Genomic DNA, 20032 nt, shown 5'->3' on the forward strand with positions numbered 1-20032 from the left:
CGCTTGCGATCTATTAGCTCTTGAATCTCCTGATCATTCTCATCAAACCAGTCCTGGTGTTTCCTGGTTGAGTAACCAAGTGTCTCTTTGCAGGCACTGGTTATGGAGGCCTGGAGGGCAGACCAAGCGCTGTGGGCATTCTGCTTCTCTGGGTCATCAAGGCACACCAGGTTAGCGGTGAGGCGCTGACTATATAGAGCTCTCTTAGCTGGGTCCTTAAGTGCCCCGGCATTGACTTTTTTACGGCACTGCTTCTGCTGCCCCCTCCGCTTTGGGACTATGTTGATGTCAATGATGGATTGGATTAGGCGGTGGTCCATCCAGTCGTTGTCAACTCCTGTCATGGCACGGTTGATGTGCGCATCCTTGCGATCTCTGGCTCAGACAATGACATAGTCAAGCAGGTACCAGTGTTTGGAGCGAGTGTGTTGCCAAGATGCCTTGTATTTGCCCCTCTGTTGGTAATAACAAGTTCATGCTCTAGACATTTTGTCAGGAGTAGGGTACCGCTCACGTTGGCTTTCCCTACCTCCTCTCTGCCAATCACATCTCCCCAGCGGTCTGTGTCCTTGCCGACCCTGGCGTTGAAGTCACCGAGGAGGATCAATGTGCCGTCTGCTGGGACGCAGGACAGAGATTTTTCGAAGTTGGAGTAAAAACCCTCTGGCCTCATCTGTTCCATCGAGTGTTGGGGCATAAGCACTGATGACTGTGGCGCACTGGTTCCGGGTGAATCGAAGAGTCATGAGGTGTTCGTTAGCCCCGCAGTGGGGAGTCTTTGAGGTGGTCGACCAGCTCGTTTTTGATGGCGAAGCCGACTCCGTGGAGCCGGCGTTCTTCCTCTGGTTTCCCTTTCCACCTTGTTCCTTGAGCTGGCCTGCCACTGCCCGCCGGGTCTCGCTTAGGGTGGCGATGTCTATATCAAAGCGTCTAAGTTCCCGGGCAACTATGGCAGTGCGGCATTCCAGTCTGTCGCTGTTGGGATTGTCCATGAGGGTCCTGATGTTCCGGGTCCCGAACTTCATGTTAGATGCCTGTGCGTGAGTTCTTTTAACGTGGGATGGTCATTGCACACGGGCTTAGCTGAGCAAGGTCTTGGTCCAGTGGCAAGGGGGTCTAAGGCGACTGGAGACCAGGCACTGCTGTATGGGCCTCGTTGCCTACGGCGAGATGTTGGCCGCAGGCTCAACGCTGGGTAGCGCCCTTGATGGTAGATGGTCCATGGCTTGGTTAGGGGCAGGCATTGGGAGGGTCAGTGGCCCACTGAGGTTCAGAGTGGGAGAGCAGGGGGTCACAGCCATGGTACTCACCATGTGCTGGAGTAGGAGAGGAAGCCAGGTCATCCGTGGAGAAGGAGAGGTCCAGTCGTCACTGAAGGAAGGGGGGAGGCCAGCCGACCCGGTCGCCTGTCACCGCAGGAGGTCCAGCTGTCGCCGACTAAGCCCAGACTCCGTCGTGGAGGAGAGGCCCATCTGCCGCCGCTGGAGGTGTTCCGATCGACGCTGGTGGAGGGGGGGGGGGGGGGGCGGGGGGGTGGAGGTGTGGAGGCCCGATAGCCAGACCTACAGGTGCAGGGCGTCATCAACTGCACACATGTGGCATGAAGGCACCCCATCATCACCCAGGAGTGTTTGTGAACTGCAAGGGCTTCCACTCGCTGAATGTGCAGCTCGTCTGCAACCATAAAATGACGATCATGTATGTGTGCGGCAGATTCCCTGGTAGCTGTCATGACTTTCATACAGTCCACCTTTCTTCGCCCCCTCCAAACAGACTTACCGGCTGGCTGCTTGGAGACCAGGGCTATTCACTGAAGATGTGGCTCATAATACCCTTGAGGACGGCGAGTACTGAGGCCGAGGAGTGTTATGAGAGCCACATCTCCACCAGATGTGTCATAGAGCAAGCAGTAAGCATGCTGAAGATGCGCTTCAGATGCCTTGATAGATCTGGAGAAGCCCTTCAGTACGCACTAGCCAAGGTCTCCAGAATCGGCGTTGTTTGCTGTGCGCTACACAACATAGCGCAGCAGCGAGGATTGGAGCTGCAGGAGGAGCAAGGCGCAGAGCCCACCGCCTCTTGGGAGGAGCACGTGGAAGATGAGGAGGAAGCCGAGTTGGAGATGACACCAGCAGCGGCGCACATTGCTGCCCGGGATGGCCTCATCATGGCCAAATTTACTTGCTCCAATGCTGCCACATGCTGTACTAAGTTCCCCACCACCGCCACTCCCCCACAACCCCCTCCCCCCCCCAAACAACACCATAAAGCATCCCTACAATGACCAAGCCATTCCTCTCACCCAAACCCCCAGTGCTCAATGTTAAGTAATATCTCAGCATTCACTCCAAATGACAAAGCCAATTCCAAGGAAGCTGACAAAAATGGACAAGATCGGAAAGTGGTGCAAAGAAATATATTTGTCGGTTATCAAAATAACCAACTTAACACTCACTTTTTTTTATATACCCATGTCATTTTTCTTTTCTGGGTGCTTCTACAAAGTGCAACCCCTGTGTCAGGCAGGCTGCTCACCACCCTGCTGTGACTCGTTGGACACTTTTGACAGACCCTCTGAGTTTTGGAGCCTGTGAGGGCTCCGGCAAATTCTGTTCCTCCTCCGAGGAAGCATGTGGGGCTGTGGCTGAGGGGGTGGCAGTGGGGAGAAGTGGGAGAGCTTTGAGAAGAGCCCCCATTTCCATGTCTCCCCTCGCCATCATCTCCCTCACAGGCCATTCTCACTTCCCTGCTAGCAAAGAGCTGGAGAGCACCTTGCTGCACAGCAGTGGGCGATGAACGCCCAAGTCTTTGTTTATATCCCTCCTACAGAGGAGGTCTATGAGCACCTGTCATCTGTTGTCCACAATGAGTATGTGTTCATGTGGCTGGAGTATTTGCTGCTCCATGCAGGTGGCCATCCTTCCCATGGGACAGCACATTGTCGCCATCGCCTGTGACATGGAGCTTTTGTTGGAGATGGACTCCTCCATTCCCTGCACATTTGCAGACATCGCGACTGCAAAAGATGCCAGAGCCTCATACAATTGTTGCTGCCCCTCCAAGGTCACCCTATTTCTCAATGCCCCCACATCCCGAGGCTCGGTGTCTGCATGCAGCTCAGCAGAGCCTGGAGCCACCTGCGTCCTCTGGCAAGGAGTCTCCAATGCAGTCCCTGACAACGCCACCTGCTCTTGCTCACTTGTGAATTGTGAGACACCAGTTGAGAACTCTATGTGCAAAGGACCCACCAATGTGTGCATATCTGCGCTGGTGCTGGGTACACTTGGGTCTACTGACGCTGCACTCTTGGAAGGCTGGAGGTTCCTCTGAGGAGTTATATTCCTCCTCCGGCTGGACGGTAGGGGGGGGGGACAGTTGATGGACCCGTGGGAGTGTAAAGAGATGAATTAGACTTGTTATAATAATGTATAACATCATTATGCACATGATTCACCATTATGCACACTGGCTGCTGATATCAGTCACCATATGAGTGACTGCTATATGCCCCGTGGCTGTATGAGATGTGTTTCTGTTATCAGGTTGCTGGGATGTCTCCCACCAGCATCTCTCTAACCCCTGAGATTTCCAGAGCCCCCTCCTCTGCTGGTGTTAGTTGGGTGACGACTGGAGGACCACATCCAGTCCTGTCTCGCCTGCATATTCTGGGTGATTCTTCTTTCCCTCCTTGCAGGAGAAAAAAAAAAAGTTTGAGTGTAAGGAATGGATCTGTAGAGAGTGACTGAGGGAGTGGGTGCGAATGCCAAATGGCCTGCTGCTGTGCTGTTACTTGCTATGATTGCATTAGGATGAGGGCGAGTGTTGGGGTGGGGGGGGTTGGTGTCGGTTAGTCAGTTGGGGATGTGAGTATGTACATAGAGAGAGGGGAATGGGTAGACTTGCAAGGTATGTTGGTGTAAAGAATGATGTGCAGGAGTAGGCTTGGGAAGGCAGAGTGATAGGGATGTGGTGACAGGCACATCAGGATGTAGGTGAGTGTGGCATTGCACTCACCTTTCCTGACCTCATGAGATCATTGAATCATTTCCTGCACTGGATCCAGGTTCTGCTCACCACATCCCTGTTGATGGCCTCCTCAGTTGTATCCAGCCAGGCTCTTTTGGTCTCTTTGGAGGTCTCCTTCAGTTTTCTGCTCTGTTGAGGATTTTTCAGTCTATAAGGAACTAGCTCTGATCTGTTACTTCCAGTTCCGATCTAGATCTGTATTCTGCTCCAATGCTGCAAATGACCTTTTGCTCTGCCGTTTTCCACCTGCTTTCTATTGTCGCTGACTCCTTTCATCCCTCCACTACTATACTTGATCTGTTGGTGTGCACTACTAGGGCTCAAGTTTCAGCCTGAGTTGCTCCTATTTTTTTTTGGAGCAACTAGTTTAGAATGGAGCATCTTAGAAATTGCAATTCTCGGCATTTAGTTTGCTCCAGTTCTAGTGAGTTAGAATAGTTTCATTTTAGAACAGTTTTTTTTTCAAAAGGGGGCATGTCCAGCCACTTGCGCCTGTTTTGCAAGTTTAGGCAGCGAAAACTTACTCCAAACTAACTTAGAATGGAGTAAATGTAGATTTTTGTATGCTCAGAAATACCTTACCTACACTTTAGAAATCAGGCTCAGGGAATGAGAGATGGGGGGGCGGTGGGGGTGGGGAGTGAAGTTTACAAGCATTAAATACTTTACTTTTACAAATAAAGAGCCAGCATCAATAATAAATGATCAATAAATCAATCACTATATAATGTTTTGAAAATGATTACACCATTTGGAAAGAGGTGACATGATAGGTCCAAGTCAGCATGGATTTGTGAAAGGGAAATCATGCTTGACAAATCTTCTGGAATTTTTTGAGGATGTTTCCAGTAGAGTGGATAAGGGAGTACCAGTTGATGTGGTATATTTGGACTTTCTAGAAGGCGTTCGACAAGGTCCCACACAAGAGATTGATGTGCAAAGTTAGAGCACATGGGATTGGGGGTAGTGTACTGACATGGATTGAGAACTGGTTGTCAGACAGGAAGCAAAGAGTAGGAGTAAATGGGTACTTTTCAGAATGGCAGGCAGTGACTAGTGGGGTACCGCAAGGTTCTGTGCTGGGGCCCCAGCTGTTTACACTGTACATTAATGATTTAGATGAGGGGATTAAATGTAGTATCTCCAAATTTGCGGATGACACTAAGTTGGGTGGCAGTGTGAGCTGCGAGGAGGATGCTGTGAGGCTGCAGAGCGACTTGGATAGGTTAGGTGAGTGGGCAAATGCATGGCAGATGAAGTATAATGTGGATAAATGTGAGGTTATCCACTTTGGTGGTAAAAACAGAGAGACAGACTATTATCTGAATGGTGACAGATTAGGAAAAGGGGAGGTGCAAAGAGACCTGGGTGTCATGGTACATCAGTCATTGAAGGTTGGCATGCAGGTGCAGCAGGCGGTTAAGAAAGCAAATGGCATGTTGGCCTTCATAGCAAGGGGATTTGAGTACAGGGGCAGGGAGGTGTTGCTACAGTTGTACAGGGCATTGGTGAGGCCACACCTGGAGTATTGTGTACAGTTTTGGTCTCCTAACCTGAGGAAGGACATTCTTGCTATTGAGGGAGTGCAGCGAAGGTTCACCAGACTGATTCCCGGGATGGCGGGACGGACCTATCAAGAAAGACTGGATCAACTGGGCTTGTATTCACTGGAGTTCAGAAGAATGAGAGGGGACCTCATAGAAACGTTTAAAATTCTGACGGGGTTAGACAGGTTAGATGCAGGAAGAATGTTCCCAATGTTGGGGAAGTCCAGAACCAGAGGTCACAGTCTAAGGATAAGGGGTAAGCCATTTAGGACCGAGATGCGGAGGAACTTCTTCACCCAGAGAGTGGTGAACCTGTGGAATTCTCTACCACAGAAAGTTGTTGAGGCCAATTCACTAAATATATTCAAAAAGGAGTTAGATGAGGTCCTTACTACTAGGGGGATCAAGGGGTATGGCGAGAAAGCAGGAATGGGGTACTGAAGTTGAATGTTCAGCCATGAACTCATTGAATGGCGGTGCAGGCTAGAAGGGCCGAATGGCCTACTCCTGCACCTATTTTCTATGTTTCTATCCCACACCATAACTATTTTTTAACGTAGTAAATTTGCTAATTAACTGTTGACATGCCTAATCACAGCTGACTTTCTTAGCCAGTTCCTCCGAATGTACGTCTTGGATTACAAGCTTACTACTTAATGCATTGCTAAATCAGACAAGCTTCAGAACTGCCCCTCCTTTACCATATTGATTGCTTTTACAGAATCTTTGGTAAACTAACACAAATTTACATCCAACAGGTTGGTGGAGATAAAAGCTGCATAAAGTACTTTAAAACATCCAGTAACACAAGATCTTTACACCCTCAAGTGATTTTTGTATAGTTTATCAAATTATTTGAAGCTGTCTGCACAACAATACATTTTTAGCTTTGTCATTGTAACCCCCCCCAAATGGCTGAGCCACTGTGAGAAAGCTCATTGTGATTGCTTCTTCAGAAATTAATGCAAAAACACACAACTCCATGGGATGAGGGAGAACAGACACATGTTTAGGAACAAGCCCATCCCTTTTTAAATAATCTCAACCCCAGAAACCCAGCTTTTCCCCATACCCTTCAATCATTTTCTCTCCAGAAACTTACCTTAAACTCATTTATTACAGACTTTATGTTCTTTCTAGTACTCCCGGCTGAAAGCGGCAGGCACTGTTCCCGCAGGTCGCGGCGGGGAGCCCATTCGGCCAGGGCAAGGGACGGCGTTCTTCGGGCAATTATAGCACCCGTCACTCAAACTTTGAAGTCTGCACTTGTAGCCACAGGAGATCCTGTTCTTCAAATAAGTAGTCATTGTGACTTCCCTCTGACTAGTTTTCAACTAGTTAGAACTCCACTTCGAATAGGAAGATGCATTTATATTCAAGTAAGCTGGGTGCACAGCCAAGACTACTCAAAATAGCTAGATGATCCTAAATATTAAAATATTATATACACGTTCTCAGATCTTGCTCATTTGGTCGACTTGTTCAAAAATCACTCCGAGGTTTTCGGTTTAAAAAAAAATTGTATACGTTTAAACCCGGCATTTAGGAGCGTTCAAATGATTGACACCCACGCAGCCTGCACAGATTCGGGGGCGAGGAGCTACTGCACATGCGCGCACACTCTAGCACGCATGTGCAGAGGTTCTGGCACTGCTTTCAGCGCCGGGTCCTGGCTCCGCCCCCCCCCCACCCCTTGTGCTGCACCACGCCGAGGGCCTTCATCGTTCCAGCTGCGGGGAGAATTGCAAGGTAAGTTTTAGGCGCGATTTTTGTTCTTAAAAAGTCGGTGCAGCTCACGGAGTTGCGCTGTTCTAAGCATGGGAGCAAACTTGGCCCATTATCTCTGAATGGAAGAAGAAATTCATGTTATGTAGACATGGCAAAGATTAGGATAGAATTAAAAGGGAAGTCATTTGGACTTTGTATATTTTTAAAAGGGAAATAGACTTGTGGAACAAGTTGCATAACCATTGAAGCGAACAGAATATTTGAGTTCAAGATTTGCCTTCTGGACGGAAGGCATTGAGGAATCTGTTAAGAAGGCTCATCAATAGAATTGAGTTCAAGTCAAAAACACAGACTGGCTGTGTGGGCCTAAGGCTTTTTCCTTTTTTCTATTTTGAAAACTTCAAAGGAAAATGCTAAACAAGTCCTTTTTAAGGGAAAAGCGACATAGAAATATTAAGGATCAGGACCTTTTCTGAGTTTTTTTTAAATTGGGAGTGTCGAAACTTTTAATTTGTTTTTACAGGCTGCTTAGGTGCATACCATGGAGCCTCGCAGGATAATATATCTCATACTGCGGATACTAACAGATCTTGATGTTGTGAGTTAGGATTTATCCACAAATGAGACAACAGCAGCAATAATGGGTTCTCCATGTCTCTCAGGCCAGGAAATTAAAACAGGACAAACCAACAAGTAAGAAATATATGTGCAAATCAAACTTGAGTTGCCTTGATTTTGTCAGTTAGATTCCTAGGATTTGCAGACTACATATAAAAGGATAAGCACCTTTCACAATCTCAGGATGTCCCAAAGTGCTCTACAGTCAATTAAGTATTGAGGGCTAAGAATTGAGCAAGACACTCTGAGAACTCCCCTGCTCTTCTTTGACTAGTGTCATGGGATCTTTTACATCCAACTGGAGAGAGAGCAGATGGGACCTTGGTTTAACACCTCGTCTGAAAGACTATGCTCCCAACAGTAATGCTCTGAAGTATCAGCCTGGATTAAGTGCTCAAATCCCTGAAGTGGGGCTTGAATCCACAATCTTCTGATTCAGAGGCGAGAGTACTACCTCTTGAGTCAAGGCTGACACATATCCAATGAGCCAGATCTTGCATCTGTTTTCATAGTTGAGGAAGAGGACAAAATACCAGCAGTACAAACGAACATAAAAATAAGTTATGGGAAGTAACTAACTGGATTTAATATAAGTAAGAAAATTATAATGGAGGAAATAATGGGACTTAAGATAGATACATCTCCAGGATTTCCAGTCTAGGGTATTAAAAGAAACAGGTGGGGATATGTAGAATGATTACTCATCATTTTTGAATACTCTAGATTTGGCAACTCTGCCATTGGATTGGAAAATTGCAAATGCCGCTCTATTAACTAGGAGAGGAGTGAGGGAGAAACGAGAAACTACAGACCTGCCAGTTTAACATCAATTGTGGGGAGTTACTGGAATCTGTCATCAGATCAGAGTGACTGAGCACTTGAACAAGTATCAGCTGATCAAAGAGAGTTGACATGGAATTGTAAAAGTCATGTCTGACTAATCTAATTGACATTTTTGAAGAGGTCACTAACCTGGCAGATAGGGAAATGTATATGAAAGTTGTCTATATGGACTTCCAGAGGCCGTTGATCTGGTTTTACACAAGAAAATATTATCGAAAATAAAAGTGCACAGAATTTGAGGTAATTGGTGACATGGGATGGTAATTGGTTGTGAGTTTGGAGACAGAGTAGGGGTAAAGAAAATATTCACTGGCAGGATGTGACCACTGGTGTACTGGGGCCTCTGCTTTTCACCATATATATCAATGACTTGATTGGAGGCATAAAGTTGTATATCCAAGTTCACAGGTGACACTAAATTGGGAGGCACAGTAAGTTGTGTAGTTGAGGGCAGGACGTTGCGATGGGACATATACAGATGAAGTGAGTGGATAAAATTCTGGCAGATTGAGTTCAGTGTGGGAGAGTATAAGGTCATCACTTTGAATCCAAAAAAGACAAATTGACATATGTTCCTAATGGGGAGAGACTAGGAACCATGGAGGAGCAAAGGGATTTGGTTGTCCAGGTATACAAATCACTAAAAGCTAATGACCAGTACAAAAAGTATTCAAAAGGGCTAATGGAATGTTGGCCTCTATCTCAAGGGGGCTGGAATATAAAGGGGAGGAAGTTGTGCTTCAATTGTACTGTCTTGTTCAAGCCCTATATGGAGTAATACCTTCAGTTTTGTGCACAGAACCTCAAAGGATATATTGGCTTTGGAAAGGGTACAGTGCAGATTCACCAGAATGATAATGGGACTAAATTTTTAATTTATGAGGACAGGTTAACGGATAGAAAATAGAGAGTAAGAATAAACTGGTCATTTTTGGATTGGCAGGCTGTAACTAGTGGGGTGCAGCAAGTATCGGTGCTTGGGCCCCAGCTATTCACAATCGATATAATGATTTGGATGAGGGGACCAAATGTAATGTAACCAAGTTTGCTGATGATACAAAGCTATGTGGGAATGTAAGTTGTGAGGAGGATGCAAACAGGCTTCGAGGGGATATAGACAGGCTAAGTGAATGAGCAAGAACATGGCAAATAGAATATAATGTGGAGAAATGTGAAGTTACCCATTTTGGTAGGAAAAATAGAAAAGCAGAGCATTTTTAAAATGATGAGCAATTGGGAAATGTTGGATGCTGGGTGTCCTTGTACATGAATCACTGAAAGTTAACATGCAGGTACAGCAAGCAGTTAAGAAAGCTGATTTGAGAATGAGAGTTAGGACATCTTATTGCAATTATATAGGGCCCTGGTGAGACCGCACCTGGAGTATTGTGTACAGTTTTGGTCTCCTTGCTTAAGGAAGGATATACTTGCCATAGAGGGAGTGCAACAAAGGTTCACCAAACTGATTCCTGGGATAGGAGGATTGTCCTATGATGAGAGATTGAGTAGACAAGGCCTATATTCTCTAGAGTTTAGAAGAATGAGAGGTGATCTCATTGAAACATACAAATTTCTTACAGGGCTTGACAGGGTAGATGCAGGGAGGATGTTTCCTCTGGCTGGGGAGTCTAAAACCAGGGGTCACAGTCTCAGAATAAGGGGATGGCCATTTAGGACTGAGATGAGGAGAAACTTCTTTACTTAGTCGTGAATCTTTGGAATTCTCTACCCCAGAGGGCTGTGGCGGCTCAGTCTTTGAGTATATTCAAGACAAAGATTGTTATATTTTTGAATATTTAAGTGAATCAAGGGATATGGGGACGGTGCAGGAAAGTGGAGTTGAGGTAGATGATCAGCCAAGATCTTATTGAATGGCGGAGCAGGCTCGAGGGGCCGTATGGCCTATCCTGCTCCTAATTCTGAAGTTCTTACGTTCTTCAACTTGGCTTGTTACTTCCTTGAGTGATTTAATTGAGGTGTTTAAAATGATAAAAGGCTTGGATAGGGTAGATACAGAAACTATTTCCTCTGGTGAGGGAATCTGAAACAAAGGGACATCATCTTTAAAATTAGAGCTAGGTTATTTGGAAGTGAAATTTTTCACGAAGGTTGTGGAAATCCAGAACTGCATAGAACATAAGAAATAGGAGCAGGAGTAGGCCACCTGGCCCGTCGAGCCGGCTCCGCCATTTAATAAGAACATGACTGGTCTGATCATGGACTCAGTTTCATTTCCCTGCCCGCTCCCCATAACCCTTTACTCTCTCATCGCTCAAAAATCTGTCTATCTCTGCCTTAAATATACTCAATGACTCAGCTTCCACAGCTCTCTGGGGCAGAGAATTCCACAGAGTTACAACCCTCTGAGAGAAGAAATTCCTCATCTCAGTTTTAAATGGGCAGCCCCTTATTCTGAGACTATGTCCCCTAGTTTTCATTTCCCCTATGAGTGGAAATATCCTCTCTGCATCCACCTTGTCGAGCCCCCTCATTATCTTATATGTTTCGATAAGATCACCTCTAATTCTTCTGAACTCCAATGAGTATAGTCCCAACCTACTCAACCTATCTTCATAAGTCAACCCCCTCATCTCCGGAATCAACCTAGTAAACCTTCTGAATAGCCTCCAATGCAAGTATAACCTTCCTTAACTATGGAGACCAAAACTGTACGCAGTACTGTAGGTGTGGCCTTACCAATACCCTGTACAGTTGTAGCAGGACTTCTCTGCTTTTATACTCTATCCTCCTTGTAATAAAGGACAGCATTCCATTTGCCTTCCTGATTACTTGCTGTACCTGCATACTAACTTTGTGTTTCATGCACAAGGACCCCCCAGGTTTTTCTGTACTGCAGCACTTTGCAATTTTTCTCCATTTAAATTATAATTTGCTTTTCTATCTTTTTCTGCCAAAGTGGATAACCTCACATTTTCCCACATTATACTCCATCTGCCAAATTTTTGCTCACTCACTTAGCCTGTCTATATTCCTTTGCAGATGTTTTGTGTCCTCCTCACAATTTGCTTTCCCACCCATCTTTGTATCATCAGCAAACTTGGCTTGAATCCTCTTCTCTCCCTCCAACTCCCCCACCCCCCAAAAAAGAAGGCTGTGGATACTAGGCCAATTTCGAGACCAAGGCAGACCAATTTTTATTGGATAAGGATATCAATGGATGTGGATCAAAGGTGGGTAAATGGAGTTGTACAGATCAACCATGATCTAATTCAATGGCAAAACACACTCAAGGGGCTGACTGACCTCCTATTCCTATGATTCCTACTACTTTCTGTCTTGACATGAGTAAAGAATGGGCACTTGCGTGAGGTACCACCTTGATGTAGGTACCCATGGAAACATACCCTAGGAAAATCAACACTTTCAGGGAGCCATGTCTGGGTTTAACACCTGCCAATCTGGCCCATAAAGATGAAGGAGCTATGTCTTTACAATCTACTACTGATAATTCAGTCGCTTTTTGTGCTAAAATGTGAATTAGCCAATAATTTGAATTAAGCAATGTAATTAATAGTAAAGTCAGAATTTAGTGCTTAATGTCATTAAATAGTTCAAAAATTGCTCAATTCAAATTAAGATTAGTTTAATTGCATTTCTTCTTTTCTAGTTTGTCCTGTTTGAATTTTTGTGCGCCTGGAGGTTTGGAAAGACCTGGCCTTGGCATTGTTGGTGGATAAATCCTAAATTAAAGCACCTAGTATCAGTGACTTGAGATATTTGCAAATGGATATAAACATTTATAGAAAATGCTGGAAATCTCAGCGGATCAGGCAGCATCTGGAGAGAAACAGAGTTAACTGACATTCTGATGAAGGATCATTGACCTGAAATGTTAACTCTGTTTCTCTCTACAGATGCTGCCCGACCTGTTGAGATTGCCAGCATTTTCTGTGTTTATTTCAGATTCCAGCATCCACAGTATTTTGCTTTTGTAAACATTTAAACTCTGCTCCAATGTACACACTTGTGTGGCTTAGACCAAAATCTTGACTAACCTTTTTCTAAACCTGTTTTATATAAATCTAGAAATTTGTGTACCTTATGAATTTTTAGTGTCATTGTTTTGGAGAGAGAGTGAAACCTTGTACAATTTAATTTTATTTTCACCAATATGGACTTAAATAGTCTTGAACATTCTAGTCACTAATTTCAATGTGTAAAATAATGCATGAACATCTGTCTTTTGGAAACAGTGAAGATGATGATGATGAGCATCTTTTTCAAGATCGTGACTATGACATGCCTCAACAGAAAGGTACAAAGAAGCTCTGTAACAAAGTTAAATGGATACCTGATGAGGTAAATCTGAATGGTCCTAATAGAATATATGCGTGGCTTTTTTGATCTACCATTTAGCTATCGCAATATGAAGATAATGTTGTATAATTACAGAACTAAACTTCTACAGGAAATAATTTTATAGTTCAAATCTATTTTGACTGTTGTGATAAATTACTGAAGCACTAAAAACCTTAACTTGGTTTCTGTATGAATTCTCATGGTTGAACCAATTAACAGATGCTTTCAGCCAAATAACTTAAAATTCTTGGCTGTGTTAGTTTCTGTCGTAACCTCTGCTAATAGTGAATACCCTATATTCCCTCATTTGTAATAAACAGGATGAGAAGTTAAAGAGGTTGGTAGAAGAACATGGTACAGAAGATTGGAATTTCATTGCTAGTCATTTTCTTGTAAGTAAAAGAATTTTTAATAATTACATTTTGTGATTTTTGCTTTGAAAACCATGATATACATGATCACTGAAGCCATCAATTAAAGAGGGGGATAACACTTTTACTCCTTGAGAGCTGGAGAAACTTCTAGCAGCAATTTAAAAAAGTAACTTGAATACAAGAGAAAGAAACACCGTTTTCAGAAAAGGAAAGAAGTTAAGCAGCTGCTAATCTTAAACTTTAAACAAGAAGTAACCTCTAATTTACCTTGGATTGCCTATTTGCATCAATTAGAGCTTGTGACTGTAAAGGGACAAATCTTCTTAGCAGGAGAATAATGCATTGATATCAGTACATTGGCCCAGAATCTGCTGGAACGGGGCATTTTGTTTAACCAATGAGATTTAAGGATTGAGAAAGAAACAGAGGAGCGACTGAGAAGGAAATAATGTGAATTAGAGTTAAATCAGGTACAGAAAGAGAAATAGAGGGGAAAAGAATTATTGCGCAAATGTAATTTCTTGAAATTCATGGAGATTGACAGCAAGCTGCTGTTTTCACTTGGCTACCCGTGCAAATCTCCCAGCAATTTGTGCCGATTCATAACTCACTGGTTATCTCTTCCATGCCACAAATTGCTGATCGATTTACATAATAATCACGTCGTTATTTTGCCAGCAAATTCTGTCCCATTGTATAATGCTCCTCTTATACAACAGTATGGGGTTAAATCTGAGACTGTCCATTCGCGCAGCATTATTCCTCAGTGCACAGATGGTGAGGTCTGAGGAGACCTGGATATTTGGCCTCAGACCTCATTGTGAAGCTGGCGCTGTTGTAGGAAGCAGCATCAGGTAGGCCGTCCAAGTTTGTGCTGCTGCGAGCGCAATGACTCACATGTAAGTAGATCGTGGGCCTCGGGAGTGCTGTGGGGGGGGGGGGGGGAATGGGGGGCGTTGTCAGGACTGCTGTCATGAAGGGAATTGACATAGGGGGTCGGGGATCAAAATTGGATGGGTTGTGGAGAAAGACTTCAGGGACCGGAGGGAAGAATTGAGGGTTGGAGAGGTCAGGAGGGAGATTGGGCGGTTGGGACCGGGAGCAGCGATGATTCTGGTTAGTACTTGCCTTTTTTTACATGCTCGACGTTTAGAGTTGGTTTTCTCCGTGGCAGCTGACGCTGGCTGCCTCGAGATGAACCGATGTTGCAGCAGGGACCTGAAGTAGACATTGAGCCCCTTATTTACATATGCAAAAAGCATAACGCCTGCTTCAGGCTTGGGTAGAGGATGCCTCTTGTTGGTTGGAAGTGTGCGCACTCATCCTGCTCACCAATTTTGGACCTTGTGCAACCCATTTTAACTGTGCTAAAGACTTGTGCTCCAGAACTATCCGTGCCTCTAGCCAAGCTGTTCCAGTACAGCTACGACCCTGGCATCTACCTGACAATGTCGAAAACTGTCCAGGTATGTCCTGTCTACAAAAAGCAGAAAAAATTTAATCCAGCCAATTACCGCCCCATCAGTCTGCTCTCAATCATCAGCAAAGTGATGGAAAGTGCCATTGACAGTGGTATCAAGTGGCATTTACGCACCCATAACCTGCTCACCAATGCTCAGTTTGGATTCTGCCAGGACACTCTTCCCCCAGCTTTGGTCCAAACTTGGACAAAAGAGCTGAATTCCAGAGGTGAGGTGAGAGTGACTGCCCTTGACATCAAGGCAACATTAATGAAGTCAATGGGAATATGGAGGAAAATTCTCTCCAAGCTGGAGTCATACCTAGCAAAAAGGAAGATGGTGTGGTTGTTGGAGATCAATCATCTCAGCCCCAGGACATTGCTGCAGGTGTTCCACAGGGTAGTTGTCCTAGGCCCAACCATCTTCAGCTGCTTCATCAATGACCTTTCCTCCATCATAAGGTCAGAAGTGGGGATGTTCACTGGTGATTTCGCACTGTTCAATTCCATTCGCAACTCCTCAGATAATGATGCAGTCGATGCCTGAATGCACAAGACTTATGGACAACATTCAGGCTTGGGCTGATAAGTGGCAAGTAACGTTCGTGCTACACAAGTGCCAAGCAATGACTATCTCCAACAAGTGAGATTCTAACTACCACCCCCTGACATTCAATGGCATTAGCATCGCTGAATCCCCCACCATCAACATCCCTTGGGTCACCATTGACCAGAAACTTAACTGGACCAGCCACATAAATACTGTGGCATTGAGAGTAGGTCAGAGGCTGGGTATTCTGAGGTAAGTGTCTCACCACCTGATTCCCCAAAGCCTTTCCACCATCTACAAGGCACAAGTCAGGAGTGTGACTTGCCTGGATGAGTGCAGCTCCAACAACACGCAAGAAGCTCAACCATCCAGGACAAAGCAACCCACTTGATTGGCACTCCATCCACCACCTTCAACATTCACTCCCTCCACCACCGGTGCATCGTGGCTGCAGTGCGTTCCATCTACAAGATACATTGCAGCAACTCGCCAAGGCTTCTTTGGCAGCACCTCCCAAACCCGTGACCTCTATCACCTAGAAGGACAAGGGCAGTAGGCGCATGTGAACACCATCACCTGCAAGTTCCCCTCCAAGTTGCAAACCATCCTAACTTGGAAATATATCACCGTTCCTTCATTGTCGCTTGGTCAAAATCTGGAACTCCCTCCTGAACAGCACTACAAGAGTACCTTCTCTACGCGGACTGCAGCGGTTCAAGAAGGTGGCTCATCAGCACCTTCTTGAAGGCAATAAGGGATGGGCAATAAATGCTGCCCTTGCCATTGACGCCCACATCCCAGGAATGGAATTTAAAAAAAAATCTTCCAATTTATTGAGCAACTCCGCAAGAGGTCCTCTGGTATGCTATTAAATTCCTTGATCCTTTAGTGAATTGTGTTTTCAGTTGTAAAGCCAGTAGAAATTCTCCCTCTGGTTATTGAAAATGACCTTTTTAATATGGCGCATGTCTGGTGCTACATTTCTTCTAATCAAGGTCTTTTGAAATGTTGTAGAACCGAACAGATGTTCAATGTCAGCATAGGTGGCAAAAGGTTTTAAATCCAGAGCTAATAAAAGGACCATGGACTAAGGAGGAAGATCAAAAGGTAAGATAATTATAAATGTGAAAATTCTTGAAGTATGCTGCTGTTATTAATACTTAATCTCAAATTAAAATTTTCTAAATGTTAAACCCTGATTTTCTTTGTCCTGGGTTTTTATAAAAAGCTGTTTTTAATTGTTGTCATTCATTCAATCAATGGAATGGAGTGCACTCAAAAATGGAAATAACCCTATTTTTCTGCCATGTCACTGTTCAATTATTTTTGCAAATACAACTTTAGATTTTATGGTGTCTCCATAATCTATCCTGTATGCTGTTTTTTCTTGTAATTTTTTTGCAGATCGATCCACAGATATGTCACAGTGTGTCAGACCTGAGGATCAGTCCTGTTTCAGATCATGAGAATCTTTTATATTATGTATTTTTACAGAAATTTATTGTTCTGCCTAGCATTGTAACAACTTTAAAAATGGTCTCTGAGTGCTTTCTGGGAGAGATTTATATTGTCTTTGTGAAGGAGAGAATGCACTATCTAGGTTTGACATGAAGTGGAGATCTGGGTTGGTTGGTCACATATTCAGGTTTACAGTATGTTAATATATGTAAAGTTGCCACTGTGGGAACGAATGCTATAATTATCTGTATAGAATAAACCATCAAAATAAGCTAGTTTTCTGAAGCTATCCAGATGCACATTACGTCACAATTGGTATCATCTCTGAAGTAGACAACGGTTATTGCTACCAATTAACAGTACATAAGCCATCTCCTGTCATTGTTTTTATTCTGATTGACATTTCTGTAAGCAAAAATTGCTATGCCTGGGATATAAATACAGGTATAGTCAGGTTTTCCTAGTTCTTTGGTTCATGTAGTTCCATTGCATATACAGATTGTAGTGGTGAGGCAGGACGCCTTGAGTCTAACGGTCTGCTCACAAAAAAGCCCCTCGAAGAACTTCGTTATTTTGGTTTGAGAAAAACAATTTATAATAAATTTGCTATGTATGTTGTGCACTCTTTATTTGGGCATCAGCATTCAGTGACACATAGTTACAGCTGAAGCAACACCGTGGGTAATTTGTTATGTCTAGTTCATCTATTAACAATAGAGGTGCTTGCTATTAGCTCTGTGGCAATGTGGGGGGTGGGGGGGGGAGTGGATTTGCCAATGTAACCAAATAGTCAAGATATTTAAACACTTCATGATTTGTGGGCTGGAGAGGAAACTGCATAAATAGTGTTTGTCTCTCATTCAATTCAACAGCTCCTATGATGGTTCATCTGATTAAGACAGTGAACAGCTGAATTATACAGACCAATGCATAAAGGAGGGGTAAAGAAATAAGAAAATTGTCAGAAAATACAGAATAGGGCACAAAGCAATTCAGTTTACCAAATCTAATTTTATTATCACAAAAGCTAAATGAACTTGTATATAGGATTTCCTTTTTTGCATTGGCGCATGAGCTTTCGCAGACTGATTTTAGCAAAAAATAATTTTGGTCATTCATTTTTTTTTAAATATTGTATGAAATCTCATACTTTTGATGTGATAAAACTTTTAGCTTTGCTTCCCTCCCCGCCCACATCCCCATTTACCATAGGTAATTGAGTTAGTTCAGAAATATGGTCCAAAACGATGGTCACTGATTGCCAAATACCTAAAAGGTAGGATTGGAAAACAGTGCCGGGAAAGGTGGCACAATCATTTAAATCCTGAAGTTAAAAAATCCTCCTGGACAGAAGAAGAAGACAAAATCATTTATGAAGCACATAAGCGTCTGGGAAATCGCTGGGCTGAGATTGCAAAGTTGCTTCCTGGAAGGTATGCTTAGTCTATTTTTACAATTTTTAAAATTTCTGTTTTGATTGAGAATGTTAGAGGAAATTATAATTTCTTTGACTTTGTGGATGCTAAGGAATGGAATATTTGTCTTCTACTTGCATTCAGGTAGGTTCAAGTACTCCCAGGTTATTTATAGAATATTTTTATGCAGGTAAAAGTTATTTCTGCAGTGCCACAACAATATGCCTTTTGTAGTCCATGTGGTGAAGGTACTCCCACAGTGCTGTTGGGGAGGGAGTTCCAGGATTTTGACCCAGCAACGATGAAGGAACGGTGATATATTTCCAGGTCAGGATGGTGTGACTTGGAGGTTTTACTCATACCTAGTGGTTATGTGGAACAGGCTTACACAAATACATTGAGGAAAGAACTGAAATATATTTGGCTTCATAAGGATTTCAAAAACAAAATAGAATTTTTATGAAAAACTTATAAATGTGAAAGATTAAAAAAATTGGAGGTGTGTTGTATTTCAGAAGAGGCTTTGATAAGCTGTCTCATGGGTGGCTTGTTTCAAAAAAAATATCAGGCGTATGATAATGAATGAAAGTTACTTGACAGACAGGAAGCATCATCATAGGCAGCCCCTCGAAATCGAGGAAGACTTGCTTCCAGACTAAAAGTGAGGAAGCAAAGGGTTAGAGATTAACATAGAAACATAGAAATCTACAACGCAGAAGGAGGCCATTTCAGCCCATCGTGTCCGCGCCGGCCGTCAAAAAGCCACACGGTCCTCGGTCAGCAGCCCTGAAGGTTACATATAAACCTATGAACAATGGCGGAAAGGTAAAGAGCATCCAGCCCAACCAGTCCGCCCCACACAACTGCGACACCCCCTGCACCGCAACATTCTACACTCCACCCTAATCGGAGCCATGTAATCTCCTGGAAGAGGCAAAAAAACAGATTTAAAAACCCAGGCCAATTGGGGAAAAAATCTGGGAAATTCCTCTCCGACCTATCCAGGCGATCTGAACTAGTCCAGCAGATCACCCTGGCCGTGTTCGATTCCCTGCAATACTTACCATTGTATCTGCGCCAGCCAACAAGAGGTTATCCAGTCTAATCGTACTTGCCAGCTCTAGGTCCGTAACGCTGCAGGTCACAACACTTCAAGTGCACATCCAAGCATCTTTTAAATATGGTGAGGGTTTCTGCATTCACCACCCTTCCAGGCAGTGAGTTCCAGACCCCCACAATCCTCTGCATGAAGAAGCCTCCCCTCAAATCCCCTCTGAACCTTAAAACTATGCCTCCTCGTAATTGACCCCTCCACCAAGGGAAATAGGCCCATTATATCCAGGCCCCTCAAAATTTTATATACCTCAATGAGGTCTCCCCTCAGCCTCCTCTGTTCCAATGAGAACAAACCCAGCTTACCCAATCTGTCCTCATAGCTAAGATTCTCCATTCCAGGCAGCATCCTAGTAAATCTCCTCTGCACCCTCTCTGATGCAATCACGTCCTTCCTATAATACGGTGATCAGAACTGCACGCAGTACTCCAGCTGCGGCCTAACCAGAATAACCTCCCTGCTCTTGTATTCCATGCCTCGGCCAATAAAGGCAAGCATTCCGTATGCCTTCTTAACTACCTTATCCACTTGACCTACTTTCAGGGATCTGTGGGCAAGCACTCCAAGGTCCCTTTGTTCA

At 44.1% G+C, this 20032-nt stretch overlaps 1 protein-coding gene across 10 annotated transcripts in view; it reads left to right on the forward strand.

The window, feature by feature from the left end:
• mybl1 (v-myb avian myeloblastosis viral oncogene homolog-like 1) overlaps nt 1-20032 on the forward strand; it is a 113282-nt gene that overhangs the window by 21107 nt on the left and 72143 nt on the right. For 3 of the 10 annotated variants that reach the window (XM_070891477.1, XM_070891539.1, XM_070891531.1), the window contains exons 2-6: nt 7825-7994; nt 12977-13082; nt 13403-13474; nt 16480-16572; nt 18136-18356. In XM_070891477.1, coding sequence (XP_070747578.1) covers nt 7942-7994; nt 12977-13082; nt 13403-13474; nt 16480-16572; nt 18136-18356 — 545 coding nt within the window. In that variant the 5' untranslated portion in view covers nt 7825-7941. Of the gene's footprint in view, nt 1-7824; nt 7995-11933; nt 11954-12976; nt 13083-13402; nt 13475-16479; nt 16573-18135; nt 18357-20032 lie in introns of those variants that run through there. The other 7 variants (XM_070891516.1, XM_070891510.1, XM_070891522.1 and 4 more) reach the window with 4 other exon arrangements.

Source organism: Pristiophorus japonicus, chromosome 1 (genome assembly GCF_044704955.1).
Source record: "Pristiophorus japonicus isolate sPriJap1 chromosome 1, sPriJap1.hap1, whole genome shotgun sequence".
NCBI classification, from domain to species: Eukaryota; Metazoa; Chordata; class Chondrichthyes; family Pristiophoridae; genus Pristiophorus; species Pristiophorus japonicus.